General features: G+C 39.3%; 1 protein-coding gene across 1 annotated transcript in view; it reads left to right on the top strand.

Annotated features, from left to right (window-relative positions):
• Positions 1-508: 508 nt before the first annotated feature.
• Adgrg4 (adhesion G protein-coupled receptor G4) overlaps positions 509-27,506 on the top strand; it is a gene marked incomplete at its 5' end in the record, with an annotated part of 92,395 nt that continues 65,397 nt past the window's right edge. The window contains one exon of the mRNA XM_041637257.1: positions 509-1,145. Within this exon, the coding sequence (XP_041493191.1) occupies positions 509-1,145 (637 nt within the window). The remainder of the gene's footprint in view (positions 1,146-27,506) is intronic.

Here is a 27,506-nt window from a genome sequence, read left to right as displayed (position 1 = left end):
CCAGTTATGCAGCCCTCAAGCCTTTGTCAGGGCCTTCCAGTGAGAAGCAGTCTCAAGAGGCACAAGAAATCAGTCATTTGGCTCAGAAAAAGGCATTGGGGAAGCAAATTGCTGTTGCATCATGAATGTAATAAGGCAGTTAAGTGGGTGGAAATAATTCTCTTTTGATTATATGCATGAGGACTGTGTAGCAAATTTGAAGTCCAGGCTGCCTTTTTTTGGCCTTTTCCTCCCACTAGCCACACTTCTATATGTCCAAACTGTCCAGCTGGTGTGTGCTTGGGGAACACTTAATCTAACTTTTCATATTAGCCCAGGTAAAATAGAATCAGGGAGAAACTCTTCTGCCAAAAGAATCACACATCACTGTCAAATAGAGATGATTTTTGTATATCTATTATTTCCTTATTTGCATCAAGATTGACTCATAATTATATTGTACAATTTGACTATACTGCCAAAGATGATAGGAAAAAAATTAACTGAAATTTCATTTGTTTTCTCTTTTCTTTTTCTCCAAATTTGCACAGATTCACTTTCCCTGAAAGGAAAAAGGCTGGATTTTTATGGCGAAGGCGAGACATATGTCAGTCTGGCCAACACCGTGCCCGGACTCAGCCGTCTCACAGCATGCATTGATCTGATATCCATGACCGACAGCTCCCATCACTGGATGGCTTTCTCTTATATTACTAATAATACTCTCCTGGGAAGAGAAGATATAGCCCTTGGACTTGCGGGAGACCAGCAGCAGCTGATACTATACAACTTTGGCAAGACCTTTTACATCAGCTATCCTCTGACTCCATTGCATTGGCATACCATGTGCTTGACATGGGATGGAGTGAAGGGCAGATTAGAGCTTTTCCGGAACAAAGAAAGGATACTCGCAATAATGGACCAGCCACACAGCCTGCCTTCTGATGGGACTTTGTTCTTAGGGCACTTTCCTGGGAATGGAGAGAGCCCGATTAAAACTGTGGTACCTCGCTTTACCAGTAGCTTGTATTACTTTCAGCTCTGGGACCGCATCCTGGAAAATGAGGAGTTTATGACATGCTTATATGGAAACGTAGTTAGTTGGGAAGATGACGTTTGGCTCATGCACAAGATAAGTCCAGCTGTTGACAGGAGACTGCGCTGTTGTGAGTAACGTACACCTTTTTTTCCTCAGCAAGGGTAGAATTGGTGCATCCCTGCTCTGTTCACAAATAAGGCTGAAATTATCCATTCCTAGATCAAGGCTCTGTCTTCCTCCAAGGCACCCAAGGCTCTCACAATTTTGTCACCTGCTTTTTGATGTAGAGAAAACACTGTTTTCTTTTCCCTTTTATTTTTAATATAACTTCAAACTCATAGAGAATATATGCGAACAACAAAATCTATAGATTATTTACCTATGAATCAGTGGTTAACCCTTTTTTGTCCACCTGCTTTATCATTCTTCTCATTTTCATCTCTTTCTTGCTGTGCATTTGCCCATCTGTCTGTCAGTCAGTCTCTGTCTGTCTCTGTCTCTCTGTCTTTGTCTGTCTGTCTGTCTGTGTCTCTCTCTCTCTCTCTCTCACACACACCCCATATCACATTCCTCATTTGTTTTGGGGTCATGATTCTTTCTTACTCCCATTTGTCTCAGCATATGTACCCTAAGGATTAGAAATTGTGTTAATTGTATCACAGTGAAGAAAATAAATTTTAACATGAATACAACATTAACATCTAATTGCTAGCTGATCTTAAAATTTAGTCAACTATTCTAATAATTTCCTTTGTAATTTTTGTTTGGCCTAAGATCTGTTTTACAACCATGCATTGCATCTAGTTACCAAGTCTCTTTACATCTTCAGTCCTTCCTTTGGTTTTGTAACCTAGACATTCCCAGTATATAGCCCACTTGTTTCATGGACCATCCCTTAGTTTGGATTTGTCTGTTGTTTTTGGTAGCTAAATTCTGGCTGTGTCTTTTTGGTAGGAATACTGCAAAAGTAATGCTGTGTTCTCTCAGTAGAAACATGGGGCCAAATTGTCCCCACATTCATGATGATAAATTTGATCACTTGGTTTTGATGTCTGTCAGAGTTTGTCACTGGAAATGTGGTATCCTTTGCAATTAATTTCTTGGGAGATGTTTGGAGACAATGTAAACATCCTCCTATCAAACTGTTTTTTGTTTGTTGTTTCAAGACAGAGTTTCTCTGTGTAACAGTCCTGGATGTCCTAGAACTCACTCTGTAGACCAGGCTGGCCATAACCTGGCAGAGATCCTCCTGCCTCTGTCTTCCAAGTGTTGGGTTAAAGGTGTGTGCCATCACTGTCCAGCTTCTCATAGTCTATTATTCTATTTTAAAGAAGACATCTTCCTTTTTCCAAATTAATTAATTAATTCATGTTTATTTGTGTAGACATGGACTTATGGATTCTAATTTACTCATTAGGTTTCCAGTTGTTACTATCGCTTATTTTGATATGACAGTTGTTGTATATTTGGCCAGTGGGAACCCTTCAACCTGGCTCCCCTGTCCCTTTGATACATTCCATCATTCTTTCCATATCCTCTGGCTTTCTGGTAAAAGAGGAATACTGCAGGCTCATTTCATACCTTTTTCTGTCAGCCTAAGAGTCAGCCATTTTGCCAAGGAGACCTGGTTCCTTTTTGTAAATATATATATGTACATATGTATATCTAGCATTAATTATATTGTAATTCATAAATATGATAACATACACACATAAATATTTTACTTTTCTTGGTATAATGATGTTAACCAAAGCCTTCTTGAAATTATATATGTATATTTATCCTTCTCTCTGGTTTTGAGATGGCAATATAGGGTTACTTTTCTCGATGCAATGGCATTTTCCTTTCAACTTCTATCATGATCAACAATAGCATCCCTGAAGTACATGTGTTCAATGACAATAGGATTTTTCAGAAATGTATGTGTTCTGTTCTTTTGACTTTGGCAACAAGTTAGGCAAAGAATAGGGCCTAGGTCTAGACCCAGGAATGTTCACATAGGTTTGGGGCATATGCTTTCTGGGTGCAGAATGGGTTGAAGGCAATCACTGGGTTTCTGTTGCTTTGGGACCAGTATGGAAGAAAAACTATTCTTTATGATTTTAGGTGAAGACACTGGTTTTGTTGTTGGATTCCCTCCTTTTTGAGGTCTTCCAAATAAAGGAGATTGGTTCTAGTTGGCTCTAATTACAAAACTGAGTTAGAGATTAAGAAATCAAGCCTGAATGGCTTATTCAACATATAATGAAAATTTACTTTTGTCCTAAGAAACCAGAAGACTAGCCCTTATAAATGCACAAGCTTTAGAGCAGCCTTTGAAAACACAAGGAAGAGTTCTCCTGCTCCCCCAACCAAATAACCAAGTCTAATTAAAATTAAGGTGCTGCAAACCCTCATTTATTTTTTCTCTCTTGCACACCTTTTTCTTTTATTTTTTAAAAGAAAACAAACTATCTTTTTTCATTTTACATACTAATCCCAGTTCCCACTCCCTCTCTTCCTCTCATTCCCTCCACCTTCCCCCATTTCACCTCCCATCCACTATCCAGCAACTGATGGAGACAGGGACAGAGACCTGCAGCAGAGCACTGGGCTGAGCTCCCAAAGTCCAGTCAAAGAGTCAGAGGAGTGAGAATATGAGCAAAGAGGTCAAGACCATGATGGGGACACCCACTGAAACAGCTTACCTGAGCTATGGAAGCTCACCAACTCTGACCAGACAGGGAAGGAACCAGTATAGGACCAAACTAGACCTCTGAATGTGGGTGACAGTTGTATGGCTGGGCAGATTGAGGGGCCACTGACAGTGGCACCAAGGATTTGTCCCTATTGCTTGTACTGGCTTTTTGGGAACCCATTCTCTTTGGATGTATACCCTGATCATCCTAGATATAGTAGGGAGGGTCTTAGACCTTCCCCAAAGCATACGTCTTGTATACTTTTTAAGGTACAAATATACAATCCATTGTCATGGGCTGAGTCCTTCTGAATATAATACATAATAACCCAAAATACCAAACAGGAAAAACATTACCTAAAATGACAATTAAGCAAAAGAACAGAAGATGTTCTCTCTCCTATTCAGGTTTCTCCAAGTGTTCTTTCAAAACCTTTGAACAGGAGTTCCTAAACTGAGGGACAGAGTAGCCTAGACTTGAGTTGAAAAGGCCCTTGAAATTGTCTAAAGCAGCCACGTAGATTTTTTTCCCCTGAAGACAGAGGCTCCAGTTTCCGGTATATTCTGGAAATATTAGTTCCTGCCTTTTACCAAGTTCTTGCCAAGGTCTGGGCATTTTAAAAATTAAGAAAAGAGAGCTGATAAGCATTCTCTAAGGTTACCAGTCAAGGAAGTTGTGCTGCTGGCATTTAAGCAGAGATGTTACAAAATCCATGTTCCTTTCACTCCTACACCATGCAGAACAATCTAAGCCAGGGCGTCTCTGCCTTCCTAATGCTGAAACTCCTTAATACAGTTCCTAAGGTTGGGGTGAGCCCCAACCATAAAATTATTATTGTTACTTCATAACTGTAATTTTGCTGCTGTTATGAATCGCAGTGGAAATATCTGACATGGAGGATATCCAATATGAAACCCCTGTGAAAGGGTCATTGAATCCCCAAAGGAGTCACGACCCACAGTTGAGAAGCACTTGACTAAGGAGAATCTGCGACTCCACATGCTTCTAGGGTCAGAGGTGCTTTCTTTGCAGGGAATTTCTGCTGCTGATAGTCTACCTGCAGAAATTAGGCAAGCAGCTTGAGTCACTGCCATCCTCACCACTAACGGAAGGGTAATAGCATAAAATTTGTCTCATTTCTGTCTTCGTCATAGGACAGCTAGGAACATGGTGGATAAGTATGAGTGATTACAGCATGCCTAGCTTCAGCTTCTAATACATTTGTATTTATGCTCTATAGAAGGATTATGACCCTTAAAGATCAATTTTAATGAGCACATTACTAGGTCACAAATCTCAATAAATCTGTTTACACATAAAATATATATACATATACATTTTTATTCATGAGAACAAGGTTTTGGGGGAACATGTAACAGAAAACCATGACCCCTGTCTAGGTTTAATGACCATGTAGTCACGACAGCTGGAGCTAACTCAGAAATATTTAAACAGCATACTGATAAATAGTAATCGTAAAGGTGCTGGTCATTATGAATTTATTTCTTGGACGATTAAAGTTTCTTTATTTTTGAAAATTTCATACATGATTGTGAATGAAATAATTTTAACAATACAAAAATGTGCAAAGCAAAACTTCCCCTTCAGTTTTTTCATAGAGGTATCTATTCTTAAAATATATTTTAATGTTGTATATAAGTACATATGCACATATGCATGTATATGTATGGTATGTACAACTTAATAAATAAAACATACATACTTAACTACATATTGTCCTACAAGTTGATTCAACAGTAGTATTATCATGGACATAAAAGTACATTTAAATCTATTTTTGGAGTTCTCCATATTTCATAGTATATATGTAACTTAATTTATTTAGCTGACCTACGATTGATGAATATTTAAATTGCTTCACTGTTTTAGCCACAAATAATGCCACAACAAATTTCCTCATGTGAGTATGCATCTTGTTCTTTGGCTTGAAATGTTGTAGAATTTTTTTTCTAAGAATACTATTTTTCAGAAAAAGTAAATGAGCTTTTATAATTTTATTGATCAGCATTTAGCCAGTTATTTTTTATCAATGTTCACTAAAATTAATATACCTTTCCAGGTAAAATTATTAGATACATACAGTAAAAAGATAATACATAAAAGTATAAATAAAATCTCCTTTCACTGCAATCCCTTACCCCAAGTGACTCTCCTCAAAAGTAAGAGTTGCTAAGTACTTCTGCAGAAAGGAACTTTGGTTTAAACATGACTAGTTTGCTGCTTCACTGTTAGGTTCATTACTCTACTGTATCTTTTTCTTAACCAGTATGGATTGGTGATATTTCAATTTCAGAAAATGTAGAACTCCCTGATTATTTGAAGGTATAGGCTATAGAATGATATAGTAGGTGAGGGTACCCTATACTTTAGTCCGTAAGGTCAAGCCATTTAAAGGACTTTTTGTTTCCAGTTTTGCCCAAGACAAAAGCCTCCATGATTTTAAAGTGGTGGTGACAAAAATCCTTGAAGCAACCATTTAGCACCAATACAAATTTCAGTTCTTCTCTTGTTTTCCGTTCAGAAACATGGCACAACAAAGGCTTTGTTCTAATGTGTGGATGAATGCATGAAGACAACGAGTCTTCCAAATACACAGAAATAAAATTCCTCTTGGTTATGTATCAGAGACCCTCCTATTGAAAAGAATGAAACGCTATGAATTGAGTCCATCTTGGGAAATCTACAGTCTATTAAAGCATAGCTGTCCTCCATCTGTGGAGGCATTGATTTGTTGAGCTTTATTAATTGATAGAATGTTCCAGCTGCCTTGGATTACTTTATGAAATATGCAGAGATGGATTGTATTGTCGGTGTACTTTCTAAAGGCCTTTGTTTGCCTCGCTATTAATCCTTCTATCCAATTATCGGTTCTCATCCGGACAATTCTGTGGTGGTGGGCTCTCCAGCTAACAGGCAACTTGGCCTTGCCCTTGTGCATCAATTCTTTCTGCTAGCCTCGTTTTTCATCAGGAAAGATAAGCATGAACAGTTGTAGTTCGCTTTGACCTCCCTTATTGGTATTCGCCCGCACAGGGTGACATTCTGTAGATTCAGAGATGGAGTTTGTAGCTGGTCTTTCTCTTACAAGATTCATTTTCTACTTCCTTACTTGAGAACTGAAATCAGGCACCATTTTGGCAAAGCACTTTTTAAAATTATTATTCAAAGATACTCATTTTGGATTTTCATACCCCATGGGCAATTCTGTTTGTGGCAGTTTCTGGTCACCATTAGTTCTCACAAATTTAATCAACACATTGAATTATATTTACAGGGGTTGTGATTGAAAGAAAAGCCAGATGCAGTGTGTGAGCTAGAACAACACACAGATTTAATATGAGTTGATATATCCAAATCACAACCAGAATTTGGTATCTTGCTAAATGTTCTACTTAATATTCTGTTGGCAGGTACATCTGCCACCAAATGTCTCATAAATATTCAGCTACTCTATACCTCTGATCTCCAGCTCCAAATGACTACACTAACACAATTTAATGTAGAGTGAAAGAGCAAATGGCAATTAAGCCCATAGGCCCCTGTGCTTTCGCATGGATTATCTCCACTTTACCATACAGACAGGGAGACTCGTGTATGTCATTTCTGAAGTGATCATTTGCTCATAAATGAAAACAGAATGAGAGTGGCAAAATAAGTTGGATCCCATGGATTTTGAGATCCCCGCAGTACAAATGGATATTTGTATTTGATATTTAATATTGTTTTACTGTCTGGGCAATAGGAGATTTTATGGTTGCTGTATTCATTTAAATTTTAAAAATGTGTTTCTATTATGTGTATGCCGTTTTACCTGAATGCATTTCCACGTACCTTGTGTGAACCTAGTGCCCACAGAGAGCAGAAGAGGGCATTGGATCCCCTGGGACTGGAGTTACAGATGGTTGTGAGCCATCATGTGTCTGCTGGGAAATGAGCCTGTGTCCTCTGGAAGAGCAGCCAGTACTCTCAACCACGGAGAAATCTTCCCAACCCCCACCACATGCTTTGTTTTTAACCAGAAGTTTTAATAAAATAACTGTAGATTCCACGGCAGTTGGAGGTTCCTTCTATACCTCACATAGTTTACCTTAATGGCAACATTATGTAAGACTTTAGTATAGGAAAAAGGATACTAACATGGCTATAATGCACCGTCGTTTTCAGATTTCTCTAGTTATACTGGTACACGTTTTTGTGTGTATATTAAATTCCGTGTGGTTTTATCATGTGTGTTTGTTGGCATATCCACCACCAGAATCAGTTTTGAGTACTTTTTACACCATTGACCTCCCTCACGCTGAACTCTCTCACCGAACCCAGCTCACGTAGTTTCCTCCAGGCTCTGCCCCTTAATGATGATGATTACATCCTCTGTTGCTAAAATTTTGTCATCTTAAAAATATAAAAAAATGTGGCTTCGGAAGCCCTCTTCTGGCCTCAGAGAGTATTGGGTATATGTGTGGTACACAGACAGGCATGCAGACAAAACCCCCAGGCACAGAAATAAATTAATAAATAATAAAATTGAAAAAAAATATATGAATGCAATTCTGTAGCCTGTGGCCTTTAGAGTGTGACTTTCTGTTGCTCAGCCTGACGCTGTGGAGAGCAGGTAGTTATTGTGTATCCACAGTTTCTTCCCTTTTGGAAATCTTTTTTAAAATTTATTTATTTATTAAAAATTTCCACCTCCTCCCCACCTCCCATTTCCCTTCCTCTTCCCCCCCTCGCTCTCCAGTCCTAAGAGTAGTCAGAGTTCCCTGCCCAGTGGGAAGTCCAAGGCCCTCCCCGCTCCATCCAGGTCTAGTAAGGTGAGCATCCAAACAAACCAGGCTCCCACAAAGCCAGTACGTGCAGTAGGATCAAAACCCAGTGCCATTGTCCTTGGCTTCTCAGTCGGCCCTCCTTGTCAGCCACATTCAGAGAGTACGGTTTGATCACATGCTCCATCAGTCCCAGTCCAGCTGGCCTTGGTGAGCTCCCAATAGATCAGCCCCACTGTCTCAGTGTGTGGGTGCACCCCTCGCGGTCCTGACTTCCTTGCTCATGTTCTCCCTCCTTCTGCTCCTCATTTGGACCTTGGGAGCTCAGTCCAGTGCTCCAATGTGGGTCTCTGTCTCTATCTCCATCCATCGCCAGATGAAGGTTCCCTTTCATTGCGGATGGCGTGCTTGGTTCACAAATCTTCTTTTAACCTGTGGAGAGTACCTGAATTGATTCCAATGTGAGTCTATTACAAAAACGTTATGAATGGTTTCATGCAAGCAAAAGTTGTTTTCCTTTGTGGTCAGTGCTTAGTTTAGCTTGTGGATCATGTGACAGTTGCAGGTATAGTTTTATAAGGAACTTCTGTACAGGTGGACGTCCATTCCTTATCCACACTGGCAGAGTAATCCAGTTTCTCTGCTTCCTTGGTGGCATTTAAAGGTACATATTTAAATAATGCTTGTCAATATGTAGTGATGTTTCACAGTGCTTTGAATGTGCATTTCCTTGATGCCCAGTGTTGTTCAACATCTCTCCTTGTGCTTTCTTGACATCTGTTTGTTAACAGTCTTGGCTGTCCTGGAACTCGCTCTGTAGACCAGGCTGGCCTCGAACTCATAGATCTGCCTGTTTCTGCCTCCTGATCGCTGGGGCTTAAGGTGTGTGCCACCACCCTGCTGTTCTTGTCTCTTGCTTTTTTTTAAAAAATAGAATCAGGACATTTGTTTGTATTACTGTTTAGGTTTTAAAATTTGTGGCTATTAAATTTTATTAGCTCTTTGAAAGTTTCGTACAACATTTTTTGATCATATTCACCCCTCCTCCAGTTCTTCCCAACAGATCCACTGTCCTCTCCCATCCTTTTGGTAGTAGATACACTGAAAATACTAGATAGCTACTTCTCCTGCTCCAAAGAATTAAAAAAAAAAAATCTTTCATACCGGCTTTCACAGGGCAGAAACTTAATAAAGTCTAATTTATTTTTGCAGTTTGTGGGTTTGGGGTTAAATGCAAGGACTCTTAGCCCTAGAATCTAGTACTTTCTATTTTTTTCTTGTGTTACAATGAGGAGATGTAGCTAGAGTCTCTATCTTTTGTCTTATTCCCAGTCTTTGTAGGAAATCACTCAGCGTTTCACCATTATAACAGGCTTCTTCTCATTTTAACGTCTACTTTTACGGAAAATCACACCGTGTTCCGCCCGTGTATGTGTCTGTGTACCACGTTCATGCTCAGTGTTCACAGCAGTCAGAAAAGAGTGTTAGGTCCCCTGGAAGGGAGTTACCCATGATCATGAGCAGCCACGTGTCTGCTGGGAATGGAACCCAGGTCCCCTGGAAGGGCAGCTAGTGTTCTTCACCTCTGAGCTATTTCTCCTGCCCCTGCTGGGGATTTCTTGACAAAGCTCTTTTCAAGTTGCTGCAAATTCCTTCTATTCCTTACCCACAGAGAAAGGTTATCGTGAATGAACGTGGTAAAGATTTTGTTAAATGCTTTTTATGCATCAATTGATAAGAGGATGTTATTTTTCATCTTTAACCTTTGGATATCGTGAATGTTGATTGTTTTCCCAATGCTTAACAAGTCTTGCATATCTGGAGCTAGCATCACTTGATCATGGTATAGGACTTCTACAGACCGCTGCATTCAGGTTGCTAATATTTGGTTGAAGATTTTTGTAACTGTCACATTCTGCAGAATAAAGCAAACTCACGAAGTTGAATGTAGCTTGTTTTTTTCACCTGTGTGGAATATAGAAAATGGAATCTATGAAAACAGAAGGGACTATTAGAGAAGAGGAGCAGACTCAGAAAGGGGAGTGAGATAAATATGATTAAAGTACATTATATGCCTGCACAAAAACATTACAATGAAACCCAATGCTAGGAACAATAAACCTTTGGTAATAGAATTCATCAAACATTCTTGTCAGAGAATCCCAGCATTTGGTTCATCTTGGTGTTACTATGAATCGATTGTCTTTTCTCATTCAGATTGTCTTTGTGTCCGGATGTCTGGTCCATGTGAAGAGAGAACGGGTCTTATTTACATTTTTAACTTCTGCAGCGAGCCATCATGTTTAGGTTTAGCACAAAAGACTTACTCTGTCTTTGTGAGCTGTGCTTTTAAATGCAGATTAATTTTTAGAGTCCCTTTGGTGTTTGGTGTTACTTTGTCTTACTTGGTTTATTTTGTGACTCTGTGGCTCCCACTGCTCCCTGGCAGGACTGCCTGTGTGAGAAACATAACGATTCTCTTCAGGTTGGGAATCTGGATTCTCTCATGGAGGGGTTGGGGTGATTCCTTGGTGATGTCTCTTGACTTTGCTTTACCTGTGTCTTTGAACCAAAAAAGGTAAATTTTCAATCAGGCTTCCTGGGTCAGGCCACCTGCTGCCACTGGGTCCCCATTGTTTGCCTTGTTGTCCCTGAATGGGGAGAAAAATCTCAGGGCTCCAGAGACAAAGAGGCTGCTAAACCAGACCACTTATTGTTACTGGCTCCACCATTCTTCCTTTTTATGGATTTGTGTTTCTGTATGAGCTCAGATACTCTTGGGGCAACGGAAAAAAAAATAGTCTTCCTGACCCAGGTACTATTAAACAGGTATCTACTGGTCAGGCAAGGGACCTCAGGCCGGTAGGGATAGAGAGGCATTTCATTTGGCTGCTTATTGGTAGCAGGACTCTTGCCTTCGCTGATAGTGTCAGGCTTGTAGAATGTTGTTAGAGATCCTCCTATTGGGTCCAGAAAGAGAGTAAGTCCACTTGGACTATATTCCGTCGCCAGGTTGGTGACTGGGATCCCAGCTCTTGGGTCACATTTGTTGTTTGGTTGAGGGGAGGCTTTCAGCTTATGCCATTCCTTTACTCCTAGGAAGAAGAAGAAGAATGATTACAATAACAACAACATCAGGAACTAGGCAGCCAGTGGCCTACAGAGTAACATGCCCAAGCTTTATTCCTACTATTGTGATATGTATTTTGCCCATGACTCCCCATCTGTGAGAAAGACTCACTGCAGTATAGGAAGTGCAAAGAGACTATGAAAGGCTGCTACCAGAAATGGATGGAAAAGAAAGCCCGAAACCTGTTGGACAATATAGCAGCTGCACTTCAACAACAACAAAAAAAGTTATAATCTCTTGTTCCATTCTCTGTTCTTTCTCTTGCAGAGGCCAAGATCCCACTTCCTCCAAACTCCCCGAACCTCCGTGTCCTGGTACGATGATGCATGGGAGGTCCTCCTATGATGTCAATTATGGCCCTATTCTTTCTGGGATGATGCCCATGGGACATATTTCTGGAATGAGGCCACAAATGGAAGGTCACAGGTCCACGATGCCTGAGCCTCCAATAATGAGGCCTCTTGCTTGTTCTCTGATGGTACCCGGAATGACATGACCAGGCAGATACAAGCCGAGGGGCTCTTTTATCTGTTGCGTGGCAGGGCTTTCTAACTGCATGCAAGAGACTTTCCCTCCTTTCCTAAAAAAGAAATAGTTTTTTTGGGGGGGAGAAGTGGGGTTAAAAGGCACTTTTCAGTTGTGCTATGAAAAGAGAAAACAAAAATAGAAAGGAGAAAACCATCTACTCTAATAATAAAAAAAAACAAAATTTAAGTTTTTAAATAAAAGAATTAAAATAGAGGCTCTTCTGGGAGTCAGCTGACTTGGGAGATGGAAAAGCAGATGGGATCAAATTGATTGCCAATTTAAAAAATTTGTTTGAACCGCATGGCTGCATTATCTGTTTAAAATATCATAAAAGTGAGTTTTTAACAACACCAAGGGAAAAAAAGCCCAACTACTTGCCTGGGTGGTGAAGTGGTAAACATTAATGCAGCTTATTTTCTTGAGTCTTGGCCAAGATTCTTTATAATTCCTGTCATAGTTTTATGTTCCCTTACCAGCAAATCTCAACCTTCCTGATGCTGAGACCCTTTAAGACAGTTCCTCATGATGTGGTGACCCCAACCATAAAATTATCTTCATTGTTACTTTATAACTGCAATTTGGTTACTGTTATGAATTGTAATATAAATACCTGATAGGCAGGATATCTGATATATGACTTCTGTCAAAGGGTTATTCTAACCCTAAAGGAGTTGTGACCCACAGGTTGAGAACCACTGTTCTGTGCCATTTCCTGGACTTGTAGTTGTACTTAGTGGTGAGGTGCTGCAGGAGAAAGTAGGTTTGTGCCATCTTGTTCTGTTGAGAAACGTGCTTTTTTTTTTTAACACCAGTTCTCAGGCAATAGAAGCGCGCACGTGCGTGAGTGCGTGTGTGCGTGCGTGTGTGTGTGTGTGTGTGTGTGTGTGTGTGTGTGTGTGTGTACAGATAGCATATAACAAAATGACAGAGCTGACATGGTTAGCATTGTAGCTGCCTCAATCACTTGCAAAATTTTATTTCTGAGTAGGCCAGTCATTACATTCAATGGAGATAAGTATAGCATTTAGAGACCATAAGAAAAAAATCTTTACCACATGGAGAAAAGGGACTGATGAAGCAGAAGTGCAGCGAATTGAACTTGTCCAAAATGATGGGGCTGGAGAAAGTCTGCAGTGCTCAATTTGCTAAAACCCAAAGTGCATGTGGATGAGGAGTCCCAATGAAGAAATTATCGAAGCAGTTTATGTTCACAATCAGCTTCCATTGCACACTAATGAGCGTGAACACGTTTGTTGCTTCGTTGTCATGGATTGCTAAACTTAGCGTTTGAAAGCCAGAGACTGCCTGAGAAATAGTGCAGCTTATATTGCTCTATTTCAACCACGGAAGCTTGCGTTTGTATATTTCAGAAAAATCTCCCGTTGAATCTTTTGATGCAAAGTTTTCTCCCCAGAATGACTGCTATATCAATCCCCCATTCTTACAACAGATTCCTGTTTTAAAGATTGGTTTCTTTCTGAGATATGAGCAAATTTAAGGTGGATATTGTTCCAGGGAATGTCTGTAATTTGAGATCCCCATTGGTTTTCAATTCCTGGACTAGCAAGTTCACTGTAATGTTTAAGTTTAGCAGTAGGATGCCTTCCATTGAGATGCGTATCTTGGACGCTATTTGGATGATTGCTGTTCAGCATTTGTAGAACTTAGCTTTTTAGTATCAAGTTTGTTTTTCCTTGGTTATATTGAGTAGTCTTTGCATTTCTTTCTCTTGCATTTGGAGTATTTGGGGTTCATGCATTTTGGGGTGCAAGTTCCTCCTTCCTGTTTCTCTTCCTATAGTCTCCTTCCTTCTCCCAATCTCTCTCCATCTTTTATTATATATGTATATATGTATGTAATTTTTTGTATCTATAAATAATTTTAGGACTCACATTTGAGAGAAAATATGTGGTATTTGTCTTTCTTATTTTACTTAATGTGATGACCTCTGGTTGCATTTATTTATCAGCAAAGGACACAATTGTTCTTTATGGCTGACTAGAACTCCATTATGTATATATATACATAACATATAATATATGTATATAATATATAATAATATATATATATATATATATATATATATATATATATGATATTTTCTTTAGCCATTCATCACTTGACAGGCACCCAAGCTGATGTTTGCTTTTTCAAATAATGCTGTGATAAATGTGGATGTGCAGGAATGTTTGTGGTATGCTGACTCAGAGTCTTTCGGGTATATACCTAGGCATGGCATTGCTGGGTTATACGGTAGTTACATACTTAATTTTTTGAGGAACTTCCATTGCTCCGTACTTATTTTCATAGTACCTGGACCAGCGGGTATTTTTACCAACAGTCTGTGAGTGTTCCCTTTCCTCCATACCCTTGCCAACATTGATTGATAGTTGTCTTTTTAATGATGGAAATTAAGACTGGGGTGAGATAAAATCCGTGGTTTTAATTTGCTTTTTCCCAAAGAGGTTCTTGTGTGCTTATTGATTTCTAAAGGAAAGCCTGGTGAAGATGCTTCAAGATACGAGGTGTAAGGTAGAACTCTCTGAGAAGGACTCCAATAGCTCAGAAAATATGATTAAGAATTGACAAATTAAAAGGTTTTGAAAAGCAAAGGAAACAGTCAAGATAAGATAACTTGTAGATTGGGAGAAAATCTTTATTATACATTTGACAGAGTTAATATCTGGAATACTCAAAGAACATTAAAAAGACCTATATAGCTCCAAAACCACAGAGAAACCCTGTCTCGAAAAACCAAAAAAAAAAAAAGACCTATATACCAAAATAAACAAACAACTCAATATTTCTGTGATTTTCAATGAATGAAGATTTGAATCTTTAGTAATAATAATTTTATAGAAAAAATAATAGAAGAAGTCTTTGCATCTGAAAGATTCAGTGGAACATTTTCTGAAATATACAAACCCAAGCTTCAGGTTAACATGGATCAACACAAGATACATTGTTTCCTAAGCCATCTCCGGTATTTAAAAGTCGGCCTGCTTGCAATTTTGTTCAACTCATTTTTTTTTTTTTAAATCTTGGTTTAATTTTATTTTTTGAAACAGGGTGTCTCTATGTAGCCAAGACTCTCTTGGAACTCACTTTATAGTCCAGACTGGCCTTGAACTCCGAGTTCATCTGCCTCTCTGGAGTACTGTTGTTAAAGGCAGGCTGCCACACGAGGCCTTCTTTTTCTAAAGCTTTTTCTAAATCTTAGTTTCCTTTTTGATAGACTTACAGGAAAAAAAAAAAACGAGACTAGTCATATCTGTGGCTCAGCTCATTCTGATGAAATTATTTCAGAGTGCTCTCCTCTGCTTGATAAAAATAAAAAATGCTTCCTGTTACATATTACTACAGATTACTCTAATAGTGTTCTGAATGCTGCATCTGAGCACGTGACGGGCTTTTTGTGTGTATGTGATATTTAAGGTTACCCCCAAAATACAAAAAACAAAACCCCAAAACCTGACTGCAGCTCAGCTACTAAAGGATTAGGAGTCGTAGACTATTAATACCAGTAATTAGCATGTCCAAGAGCAAATCCAGCTCTGTGTGTGTTAGAAGTGAGGTCTTAGGCAGAGGATCACAAATCCAATTAGCCGAGAAGAAATCGTTGTAAAACTAGAAACCCAAATCCTGCCACTCTTTTCACTCATGGTCATTGTCAAATTTAAAAGCAGAAATCTTAAAACGAATCGTGTACTAAAGAAACAAAATGGCCTCCTGGCAAGGCCTAAGAGAATGGAACTCTAGTAGGGACAACAATGTTTTCACTGCCTTAAAGCAAGATGGACTTCTTATACAGCTTTGATTTTCCTCCTTTATTCATTCATGCACTTTAATGAACTCATCTATATAGTTGATTGAAGACTTCTGACTGTTAGCTTTTTCCTTTCACATGGCCACAAAATCTTAAAAGCATCCTATACAGACTTTAGATTTTCTGTATATGCAAAGAGAATTAATTGTAATCAAGGCTGTGTCATAAGCCAGTAGTTGTCTACTGCCATAATTATTTCTACATCATAGATAATATGCTTCTCAGGCAGGTAAATTCAAAATACCAATTTCTCTAAGATAAATATGCGCAATTTTATTTTGAGAGATTTGAATTGAAGAAAGATTGTGACTCACTTGTGACTTTTACTGAGTGCCATTTTCTCTAGGATGTTCTGTCCTCACCTTAAGTTACACATATCCAGGTCTAGCAGGATATTTTCCTATTCCAGTGAGCATCATCCATCCTCTGTGATTTTTCCAAAAGCAAAATGTGTGACCTCTGAGGGTCTTCTGTCTTCTTTGCCTCTTCCTCTCCTTTGTTACCGTGCAATGCCAGCAATTCCTCTCCGGTAGCTGGAGGCGTAGGGATCTTCATATTATTTTGACCTCATCTTTTCAATTTATTCACTAAGCCAAAACTTTTGTCCTGAACATCTATCATGGGCTAGGCACTCACTAGAAACTTAGTTAAAATGGCAAGAAGTTAAAGGCTATGTTTATATCCTTAAGTCTTACTGAGGAAGGCAGGCATGTTACCACATGTAAAACTACAGCTGTGGTAAATGCTCTAAAGAACGGGGATGTGGTAGTGCAATAGTCCTTGATGAGCTCGTCATGGGCATTTGGGAAGGGAGACTTCTCAGAAGGAGTGATACATGAGTAGATGCCTGAAGGCAGGATAGGTGCTACTGACATGAGGAACTATGGGGGAAACTGCAGTTAGTGGCATCAGCACGCGCAGAGCTCTTCTGGTAGAATTAAACGTTAAACACTGAGTTGGTATGTGTGGGGGGACTCACAAGAAGGGTAGGACCTAGCCCAAATTTACACTAGCCAGTGAGAGAGAGAGAGAGAGAGAGAGAGAGAGAGAGAGAGAGAGAGAGAGAGAGAGAGAGAGAATTGTGTGAGACTCAGCCTGATTTACATTTTCAAATGTTCGTATTTGTTGCATCTGAGATGGATTGGAAGGCATCCAAGCATACTTAGCAGAGACTTTACAGGTAGCTGGGGAGTGCTGAGAGTGGGAGAAACTGTCCTCTCCAGGGAAGAGCACACCAATTGGTTACCCAACAAGTGGTCATCCCTGAAAACATACATACTGCATACTGGAATGTTTGAGGGGGCCCCTGGCAGTGGGACGAGGATGCATCCCTGGTGCGTGAGCTGGCTTTTTGGACCCCATTCCATACTTTGCTCAGACTTGATGCAGGGAGAGGGCCTTGGTCCTGCCTCAACTAAAAGTGCCAGGCTTTGTTGACTCACCATGGGGGAGGCCTTACTCTTTTGGAGGACTGGATAAGAAATGGGTTGGAGATCAGGTAGGAGGAGCAGAAGGAGGGGAGGGAGAGGGAACTGTGGTTGATATGTAAAATGAATAAAAAATTTAAAATAAAAAGAAAACATATGTACAAGTAATGTTATACAGATGGAGCAGATTATATTTAGGAGTACACATACATACATACATACATACATAGTACATACATACACACAGACATATATAGGTATATATAAACAATTAGTGAAAAAGAGGCCATGAATTTGAAAGAGAGCAAGGGGGGTTATATTGGAAGGTTGGGAAGGAATAAAGGGAAGGGAGAAACAATTATAGTATAATCTCAAAAGTAATAGAAAAACAAACCAAAAGAGGGTAGGACCTGTTGGGAGGTAAGCAATGGAGAGTGAAAGAAATTAATGGGGTCAAGGGATATTTAGTGGGTTGATCTCTAGGACAAGATGATAGGTTTGTTATAGCAAGGGAGGGAGACTATGGAAGAGGCACCTGGAGAAGGATGGGTTGGCATAACTGAATGGACTACTCAGTGAAGGAATACTAGAAGACCCAACATGGAGAGAAGCTAATGTGTTCAAGTTAGGGTGTGTTCAGTCTGAGGTATTAATGAACTAGCCAAAAGATAATGCAAAGAGACTGATTGATTCTTAAAAGTGTGGAGCTCAGAATAGAGATCTGACCTAGAGAGAGATTCATTTGCCTCTTAATATAAGTTGCTAGCCTAGGTGGGAAAGTACCATGGAGTTAAAGGAGAAGAGGGGTTGGGACAAAGCTTGGTCCAGGCAATCTGGCATAAGTGACTTCAAAGAATTTTAGATGTGATGGGAGGGGGGCTATGGGCAAGAGGGATGTGGTATTTTCATCTTTATTGTAAGAGAGGAGAATAAGTTTTAAACCAGGAGGGAAAGGCTCATTAGGGAAAAGCGAGGCAAAGTCTGTGAAACAGCGGATGACAGGATCTAAATTACAGTTGAACTTCTGTCTGATGATCTCAATTACTTTTTCCTTTGAAGAAGGAGGCGTGATTATCTGATAAACATGTGGAGGCGGTGCTTGACAATGGGGCATGTTTGAAAGGGTTATTGTAGAATAGGAGCATAAACTGAACAGAGAGAAGTAGTGGGAGGCAGCGTGGAAGGCTCATTTGAGGTTGGCGATCATGAGTTTTTCAGAGGAGAAAGGCATCCTCTTGTCACTGGCTCTGTCCGTGCTTGACTGCTCAAGGGAAGGTATAGAGGACATGAACAGATGAGGAACCTTGAACTTCCAAGTTGAACTTGAGCTAGTTGTGTGAACTTTCTGGAGCTCCATTTATTCAACTTTGAAATGGTGATAATTACAATATTTTCCACAAAAAGTGGTTTGGTGGGTTAAACAGGATAACATATGGCACAGCACTTGGCTTGGGAATAATAAGTGTTCCATACGCAAAGCGTGTCGCCTTCCCTTCAGATCCTAGTCTCATCTGAATGCTTCATTAATACATACTGCCTCTCACTCCTAGCTGAGCTGACATTTTCCTCCATCCACTCTTGCTGCCATATGTCTTTGTCTTCTCCCCTCAAGCCCCATCATTGCTCAAATGTGGCCATCTTCTCAGACAATGGTTATTAGTCTCCCTAATGCTGGGACCCTTTAATGGCATACTTCATGTTGTGATGACCCCCACCCATAGTTATTTTCATTGCTACTTCATAACTGTAATTTTGCTACTGTTATGAATCCTAACGTAAATAGGTGGTATGCAGGATAACTGATATTCAACTCCTGTGGAGAGATTATTTGACCCCTCAAAGGGGTTGAGAGTCACTGTTCTAAGTTAGAATCTCTTCATCTTCAAGCCAGTTTTGCTGCACTAATTTTCTATTATGCTTTAAAGATATATTGAGGCTGATTATATTCCATTGTTGGCTTTATTATAAATCATATCACTTTACTGTTTTGTTTAAAATACTACTTTATCTTTTCTTTTAAAAAAGAAAACATTTTAAGTCAAGCGTGGTAGCATGTGCCTGAGCTTCCCAGTGCTTGTAAAGCTACGATGGGAGGATCCTGAGTTAGGCTAGCCTACACTACATAGTGAGTTTTAGGGCTGAACTAAATAGTGAGACCTCATCTCACCCCAAGCAAACAAAAAACAAAAACAAAAAACAAGCAAAAACTCAACTGAGCAAAATATCTCAATAATATGAAATTTCCAATAAGAGTCTGAGTTCTCTAAGGGAAGGAAACATGGCCTAAAGCTTTCTCCTCCTCCTGGGGCTTATAATGGCATTCACCATACTTGTGAAGTTTAACTGACATGAAAGGGAGCATAAACTGTGCTCCTGTGGTCTTCACAGTAGGATTGCACAGTCATATGGGGCGAATAGACACTATGATAGGGTGCTAGAAGGTATTATACTTTGTTTATTGAAGGCGTAAGTCACAAACAATGCCACACCAATTCGGGGTTATGATTATTAGGGTGGTATTTATTTAAAGGGGAAAAAACTTACAGATCACTGTCCCAGGCAACAGCCCTCTTCGCAACCAGGAAAGGAGTCTAGTCGCAGGCGGAGCAGGAAGTGAAGAGAGAGAGGAAAGGGAAGTGGCCACTTTTTTAAAGGGAGAGAAACCACGCCCCAGTGGGCTGGTACCTCAGCGGTGATAGGCTGGAGGAGTGGGAGGACCTCCCGCAACACCTCCCCCTTTTGTTTAAATAAGAGAGTTTTAAACCTACTATGAAATTATATACAATAAGTACAAATATCCTATTCTAACTAGCTTAGGTCTTGTATAATAAATAACTTGGCCAAGTCATGAGAGAAAGTAACTACATTTATATAGTCTTCAACCCCATCGAAGATCTGAGAAGGGAAATAATGTTACCTGGGTAATTAGGAAGTTCAGTAAAACAACTTCCAAAACATGCAACAAATTACAGAGACAACTAGCTACCTGGGCAATCACCCAAAGTCACATTAGCAGCGTTGAAGCAACCAACTTTGGCTAAGGCCTAACATAACTGACATACCATTTTCTAAGGCAAGCAACTTTTCAAAACTATCTTATCCTGTCTTGGCAGGATATGACAGTCCTGTTTTATCCATTGATGCATGCTCTGTATCTTTGTCCGTTGTTGAGGTATGGGCATTTCTTTGCCCAAACGCCAGTTCTGCCAAAAAGAAAGGCTCCAGGTGGAGTGTCTTTGGTGCTCAACATTCTCTCGGGAATAGAGTGGTGTTGCCAGGAGCAATTGTGTCTCACTACCACAAAACTCTGAGTTAGATTAAAGGCCATTTTCTACAGCTCTTTGAAGAAGTTGAAGATTATCTATCTATACTGAGTATAATCTCTATATATCTAAAGAACCTGATTAGTCTATTATAAATGACAAACTTAGATGACTATTAGTCTATATAATTCTCAATATCTATCTAACTTAAAGACTAAGACAATAAACGACTGTGAAACAAATGAGGACAATGACCTCCATATATAAACAATGTACAAATATATATTGCAGTAGGTAAATATATATCAATACACAATCATTATATAAGTATCTTAATCAGAGGTAGAAATGTACACTGCAATATGGTAAATATATACAATATATATATATATATCAATACAATATATGTCAATACATAAAAAATGTTTTAAACAGAGGTAGAAACATGCATGCGTACAATAGTCAATATAATTTAACTTTGTATCAATATACAAGAATCTATACCAATGTATTTGTCTAAAAACAGTAACTCACAATTACAAATCTATTATCCCATCATCCCTCTTTTTTTTTTTTTCAAAATGATCCCTGAGCGTATAAAATTCCTCCCCCAACCCTCAATCGTATACTAATTATAATCAACCCCTAAATGATGTCCCTAAACCCAAGGGCAAGTTTTATTGGGAAAGGGGACGTCGTCCTCTAGAATTACTTCCAGCTGTCATGGGGGCGACGTTCTTTCTGGGGGATCCTGTGAAAGTGAAATGATGGTTAAATTTCAAGATCAATGTCTTTTAAAATTGCCAATAGTCTCTGAGTATTTTGTGCAGGTCTGGCCAAAATGTTGTATAAGATGTGCACCATTTCAGCTAACCAAGTTGGAACTGTCTTGTGCAGCTGGTACCCAAAGCAGGTCTTGTAGTAGCGCTATCAGTATCATGACGTCATATCAACCAGGTGGAGTTGTTGTTATGGGGCCCCATCTTCTTCCTGGAAACTTCAAATGTCACTTCAGGAAAAACTCATTGTTCATTATGAAAAACTTAAACATTAATCATATAGACATATATAGACATATATATATATATTCAATGAAAGCCATGATAGATATATTCAATGAAAAGTATGATAGATATGAAGAAAGCAAAGATGTTTTCTAAACTCATATTTCTTTCTGTCCCATATCATGGCTCTTGACATGAGACAGAAACTCCAGAAACTCTGGGTTTTTCTCTTACTAACAGGCTTGGAATTGGAGAGGGACTGAGCCAGAGTCCAACTTCAAAACCAGCTTTATAAATTTAGAAATATGGTTTAATATTACTTACACAACCCATTCAGTTGTCTTGATATTTCCTATTGGGCAGGTATTTTTCCATCTGTCAGTATCCAAACATCCAGGGTCCCTTGAATTTCTCAAAGATGAGTGTTTTCCTGTGGAGATAAGAACAGAACCCTGCCCCCATTCTATGTTTTTCTTACCACCTGTATGAATATCATCATTGTGGATGAGTTGTCATTTCTCCTTTCCAAGAGGTTTCTCCTCTTCAAATCGAAACTTTATTAATTTTGATGGTATCCACAATTTTTCTTCTCCTGTGGAAACAAGAGCAAAACCCCTTCCCCAACGTAGCACATCTCCTGGCTTCCACTGAGAGGTCAGCACATCTTTGAAATAAATCGGTTGATTTAGTTCAGCAGACTTTTCCATTATCCAATGTCTTTCTGCTGCTGTCGTTCCTTTCTCATTAGCATTAAGAAAATTCAAGGTTAATAAAGCATTATGTAATCTATTTCTGGGGGTATTTTCAGTCCCTTTCTGTTTGTTCAGCATATCCTTTATAGTACGATTTGATCTTTCTATAACTGCCTGACCTGTAGGATTATTTGGTATACCTGTAATGTGTTTTATATTATAATAATCAAAAAAGCGTTTCATTTTCTTAGATACATATGCTGGACCATTATCTGTCTTTATTTGCGCAGGTATACCCATGATGGCCATAACTTCCAATAAATGTGTGATTACTGAATCAGCCTTTTCTGAGCTCAGGGCAGTAGCCCATTGAAAACCTGAATACGTGTCTATGGTGTGGTGTACATATTTTAATTTACCAAATTCCATAAAGTGGAACACATCCATCTGCCAGATTTCATTTCTCTTAGTACCCTTTGGGTTACTCCCTGCAGGCAACGGTGTTTGATTATAGAAAGAACAAGTAGGGCATCTCTTTATAATGTCCTTAGCTTGTTGCCAAGTAATGGAAAATTCTTTCTTTAGGCCTTTACTATTGACATGATGCTTCTTATGAAATTCCGAGGCCTGCAACACACTTCCAATCAATAATTGATCAATCTCAGCATTGCCTTGGGCTAGAGGACCAGGCAGACCTGTATGGGACCGGATGTGTGTTATGTACATCGGACAAAGCCTGTTCCTGATTATGTCTTGTACAATGAAGTCAACTCTGTGTCATCTGGTATAAATTCAGCGGTTTCAATATGCAAGATAACTCTTTCTGCATATTGTGAATCTGTAACTATATTAAGAGGTTCTTTAAAATCCCTTAGCACCATAAGAATGGCATATAATTCTGCCTTCTGGACAGAATTATAAGGGCTTTGTTCCACCTTACTCAATTCATCTGACTTGTAACCTGCTTTCCCTGATTTATTTGCATCAGTATAGAACGTAGGGCTCCAGTTATTGGAGCATCACGTACAATTCTAGGAAGAATCCAAGAAGTTCTTTTTATGAGATTAAGTCTATCACTTTTGGGATAGTTGCTATTAATTTCTCCCAAAAAGTTAGCACAAGCTCTTTGCCACGGTTCATTGTCTTCCCATAACTTTTTTATTTCTTCAGTAGTAAAAGGCACTATAATTTCTGCTGGGTCTATACCTGCTAGTTGACGAAGTCTCAGCTTACCTTTTATAATTAATTCAGAGACCTTTTCCACATAAGTTTTTAATTTTTTACTTGGTTTATTAGGTATAAATATCCACTCTAAAATAATATCTTCCCTCTGCATTAGAATCCCTGTAGGAGAAATTCTGGAAGGCAATATGACTAGGATGCAGCTAAGATTTGGGTTCACCCTATCCACATGTGCCTCCTGTAATTTTTCCTCAATCATTGTCAGTTCCTTTTCTGCTTCAGCTGTCAGTTCTCTTGGACTATTCAAATCTTTATCACCATCTAAGGTTTTGTTTAAATGAACTATTAGATCAGGTGTTATCCCAACAGCTGGTCGTAGACTGGAAATGTCTCCTAACAATCTTTGGAAGTCATTAAGAGTCTTTAACCGGTCTCTCCTAATTTGTGCCTTTTGCGTTTTAATTTTCTCTAACCCTATTCTGTAACCTAGGTAATTAATAGAATTTCCTCTTTGAATTTTTTCAGGGGCAATTTGTAATCCCCACCTAGGCAAGACTTTCTTTACTTCTTCAAACATCCTTTCTAAAGTATCTTTATTTGAATCAGATAATAAGATGTCATCCATGTAATGATAAATGATGGACTTGGGGAATTGTTTACGAATTATTTCCAATGGCTTACTTACAAAATATTGGCACAGTGTAGGACTATTGAGCATACCCTGTGGGAGGACAGTCCATTGATATCTCCTATTAGGCTGAGAATTATTGTAAGTAGGCACTGTGAAGGCAAATTTTTCTCTATCCTTTTTTTGTAACGGTATAGTGAAAAAACAATCTTTCAAATCAATAACTATAAGAGGCCATCCTTTTGGTAACAGAGAAGGCAAAGGAATTCCAGATTGTAGTGGGCCCATAGGTTGAATTACTTTGTTGACAGCTCTTAGATCTGTCACCATTCTCCATTTACCAGATTTCTTTTTTACAACAAACACAGGAGAATTCCAAGGGCTGGTTGATTCTTCAATATGGTGAGCATCTAGTTGCTCTTGCACCAGCTGTTCCAATGCCTGTAGTTTATCTTTAGCTAGAGGCCATTGTTTGGTCCATATTGGCTTCTCAGTTATCCATTTTAAAGGTAGGGCCATTGGTACCTCTAAAGGTTTGGTATTTGCTGTATGTTCTTGTACAGCCTGAATGGCTGGTGACCTTTTTCCATAATACCTCATCATATCCTTCCCAGAATTATGAGTTCCTGGAAATACAGGAATGTTAATCTGGGTATTCCATTGCTGTAGCAGGTCACGGCCCCATAAATTTATGGCAATATTGGCTATATATGGCCTTAGTCTTCCTATTTGCCCTTCGGGCCCTATGCATTCAACCCATCTTGTGCTTTGTTTTACACGAGATAGGGTTCCAATTCCCAGGAATTGAACATCTACCTCTTGAAGAGGCCAATTCGGATGCCAAGATTCTGGGGTAATGATACTTACATCCACACCTGTGTCTAATAAGCCTTCAATAAAAGTGCCATTTATACTGACTCTTAGCTTTGGTCTTTGATCATTAATAGAAGTCTGCCAAAATATACGTTTATTCTGTCCTATTGGGTTTTTTGACTCATCCTCCACACGTAATTCTTCATTTAGACCAGTATTACTTTTTACAGCAGAAATTGGAGCTTTTAATTTTCTTGGTGAGGCACGTTCTCCACTGTGACTGGGAATGACTGGGCCACTGTTGGCTTGGGGGCCTGCGAGAGGCCCCCCCAAGGAGTTTCCCGATGATATCGGATTGCCCCGTCTGTCTGTTGTTGACCTACATTCGTTGGACCAATGCCTGCCTTTACCGCATCTCCTACATATACCTGAAGGCCGAGGTCTCCTATTTTTGTCATTCCCAGAAGAGATATTATTCCTAGAAATTCTTTGTCTGCAATTCCTTTGCAAATGTCCTAATTTACCACAATTAAAACACCTGGCAGTTTGATGTCTCCTCATTGCTTTGGAAATCGCTTCTCCTACCCAAGATTCATCATTATAGCTAAACGTCTCTACATTCATCGTATGCTGAATCCATTCATCCATAGGTGCTGATCTAGACTTTAAAGGCCCAATTATCTTTTTGCATTCTATGTTTGCATTCACAAAAGCTAGAGATTCAAGAAGTATTCGTCTAGCTTCTGGGTCTGTTACCCCTATGTCCAGAGCCTTAATTAATCTTTGCAAAAAGTCAATAAAGGGTTCTCTCTGTCCCTGCCTAATTCTGGTATATGATTCAACCCTTTTTGCTGGATCTTGTATCCTATTCCAAGCATTTAAAGCTGCTTGGTGACATAGACACAGTACTTCATCGTCATAAAGAGCTTGGACCTGTGGATCAGCATATTCTCCTGCACCAAGAATTTGATCTTGGGAAACCTCATTACCTTTTGCTCTTCCTTGCTGTTCCATATGTTTGGATTCTTCTCTGAAATAAATTCCGAACATCAAGGAAGGTCCATTATCTAAAACTGCAGACACTAACTGATGGAAATCATGGGGAGTAGCTCTAGCATTAGAAGCCCAAGTCCTTATCATTTCCTTTACATATGCATTGTGCAAGCCAAAATTAACAACAGCTTGCTTAATTTCTTTCAGATCATTCATTGCTATTGGCGTCCATCTAGCTTCTCTGACTCCCTTTGAGCCTTTAGAAGTTGATGCTTTTTCAGAATTAAGTATAGGGTATGTCGCTAGAACCCTGGGTAAGCCAGTTCTAATAGCTGGTGGAGGCCTTATATCCTGTCCTTGTGTCTCCTTACTCTGTTCACCAGCTGTAATAATTTCCCCAATCTTTTCAAATCTTTTTATCATTGTCTCTCTTAAATCCTGAATCTCCTGACCTGTATATATTTCCAGTGATTTCACTGAGGTATCAATTTTTTGGTCCCCATTCTGCACCTGTGATTCCAAAGCTTTAATTTTTTCCTACAAAGATAACATGTCCTCCTTAAACTTTTCTTGTATATCATGTAGATTCCCATCTTGGAGGTACATTCTGTCTGTTACCTTATCAAAACTTTGTGATAAAGTCTGAACGTCAAATTCAACAGCCTGAACCCTTTCAGGTAACTTTCTAATACCCTTGGATATGGAATCAATTTTGTCTGTCATAGTATCCACTTGTTCAGATAACCTCTGATTTTCAATAATTTTAATCCTGTCAATTAGTTGTTCATTATTAGTTCGTAAAGATTCTATCATTCTTAGGAGTGCCATATTCTTCTGTTCATTATTAGTACGTAAAGATTCAATCGTTCTTAGGAGTGCCATATTCTTCCTTAATGATAGAATATGGAAAAGAAAACTGAAGGCTAGTAACAAGCAAATTAAGGTATCCCCATAATCATATAAACCTTATATGATGTAATTCATTGTATTAGTAAATATAAATTTACTAATCCATTGTATTAGTGAAAACAAAGCAGTAAAATTTGCGTTAGAAACAAAAACTGCAATATTACCTATTATCCAGCAGGTGGCGCTGTTGCAGAGTCGCGGTGAAAACATGGTCCTGTTTCAGTGCCTTAGTAGATGTTAAAAACTGGAAAATGCAAGTTTCTCAACAAAATAAATCTAATTAAATCAATTCCTGAGACGGAACAAGTCACCCTGAGGGGTTGCAGCTTTCAGCAGCCACGTGCTCTGGTTCGTGCCACTTAAGAGCTGTACTTGCAAGGGAGATTTAAAAATGACTCAGAAAAGAGCAAACCAGGCGGCCAGAGACTACGCGGGCCTGTGGAGTTTAAATCCACATGGGGAGTCCAAGGCCTCTGGCGGCTGAGGAAGGAGGGGCTCCCGCCAAGCCGAACTAGAGCCCGCCAAGCCCGAGGCCGCCAAGCTGAACTTGCGCCCGCCAAGCCCGCAGCCGCCAAGCCGAACTTGGGGCCGCCAAGCCGAACTCGCGGCTGCGAGTGGGGAAAGGAGAGGT

The sequence above is a fragment of the Microtus oregoni genome, unplaced genomic scaffold (genome assembly GCF_018167655.1).
Source record: "Microtus oregoni isolate MIOR12 unplaced genomic scaffold, Mior012 000052F_002, whole genome shotgun sequence".
NCBI classification, from domain to species: Eukaryota; Metazoa; Chordata; class Mammalia; order Rodentia; family Cricetidae; genus Microtus; species Microtus oregoni.
This window is presented reverse-complemented; position numbering and strand designations above follow the sequence as displayed.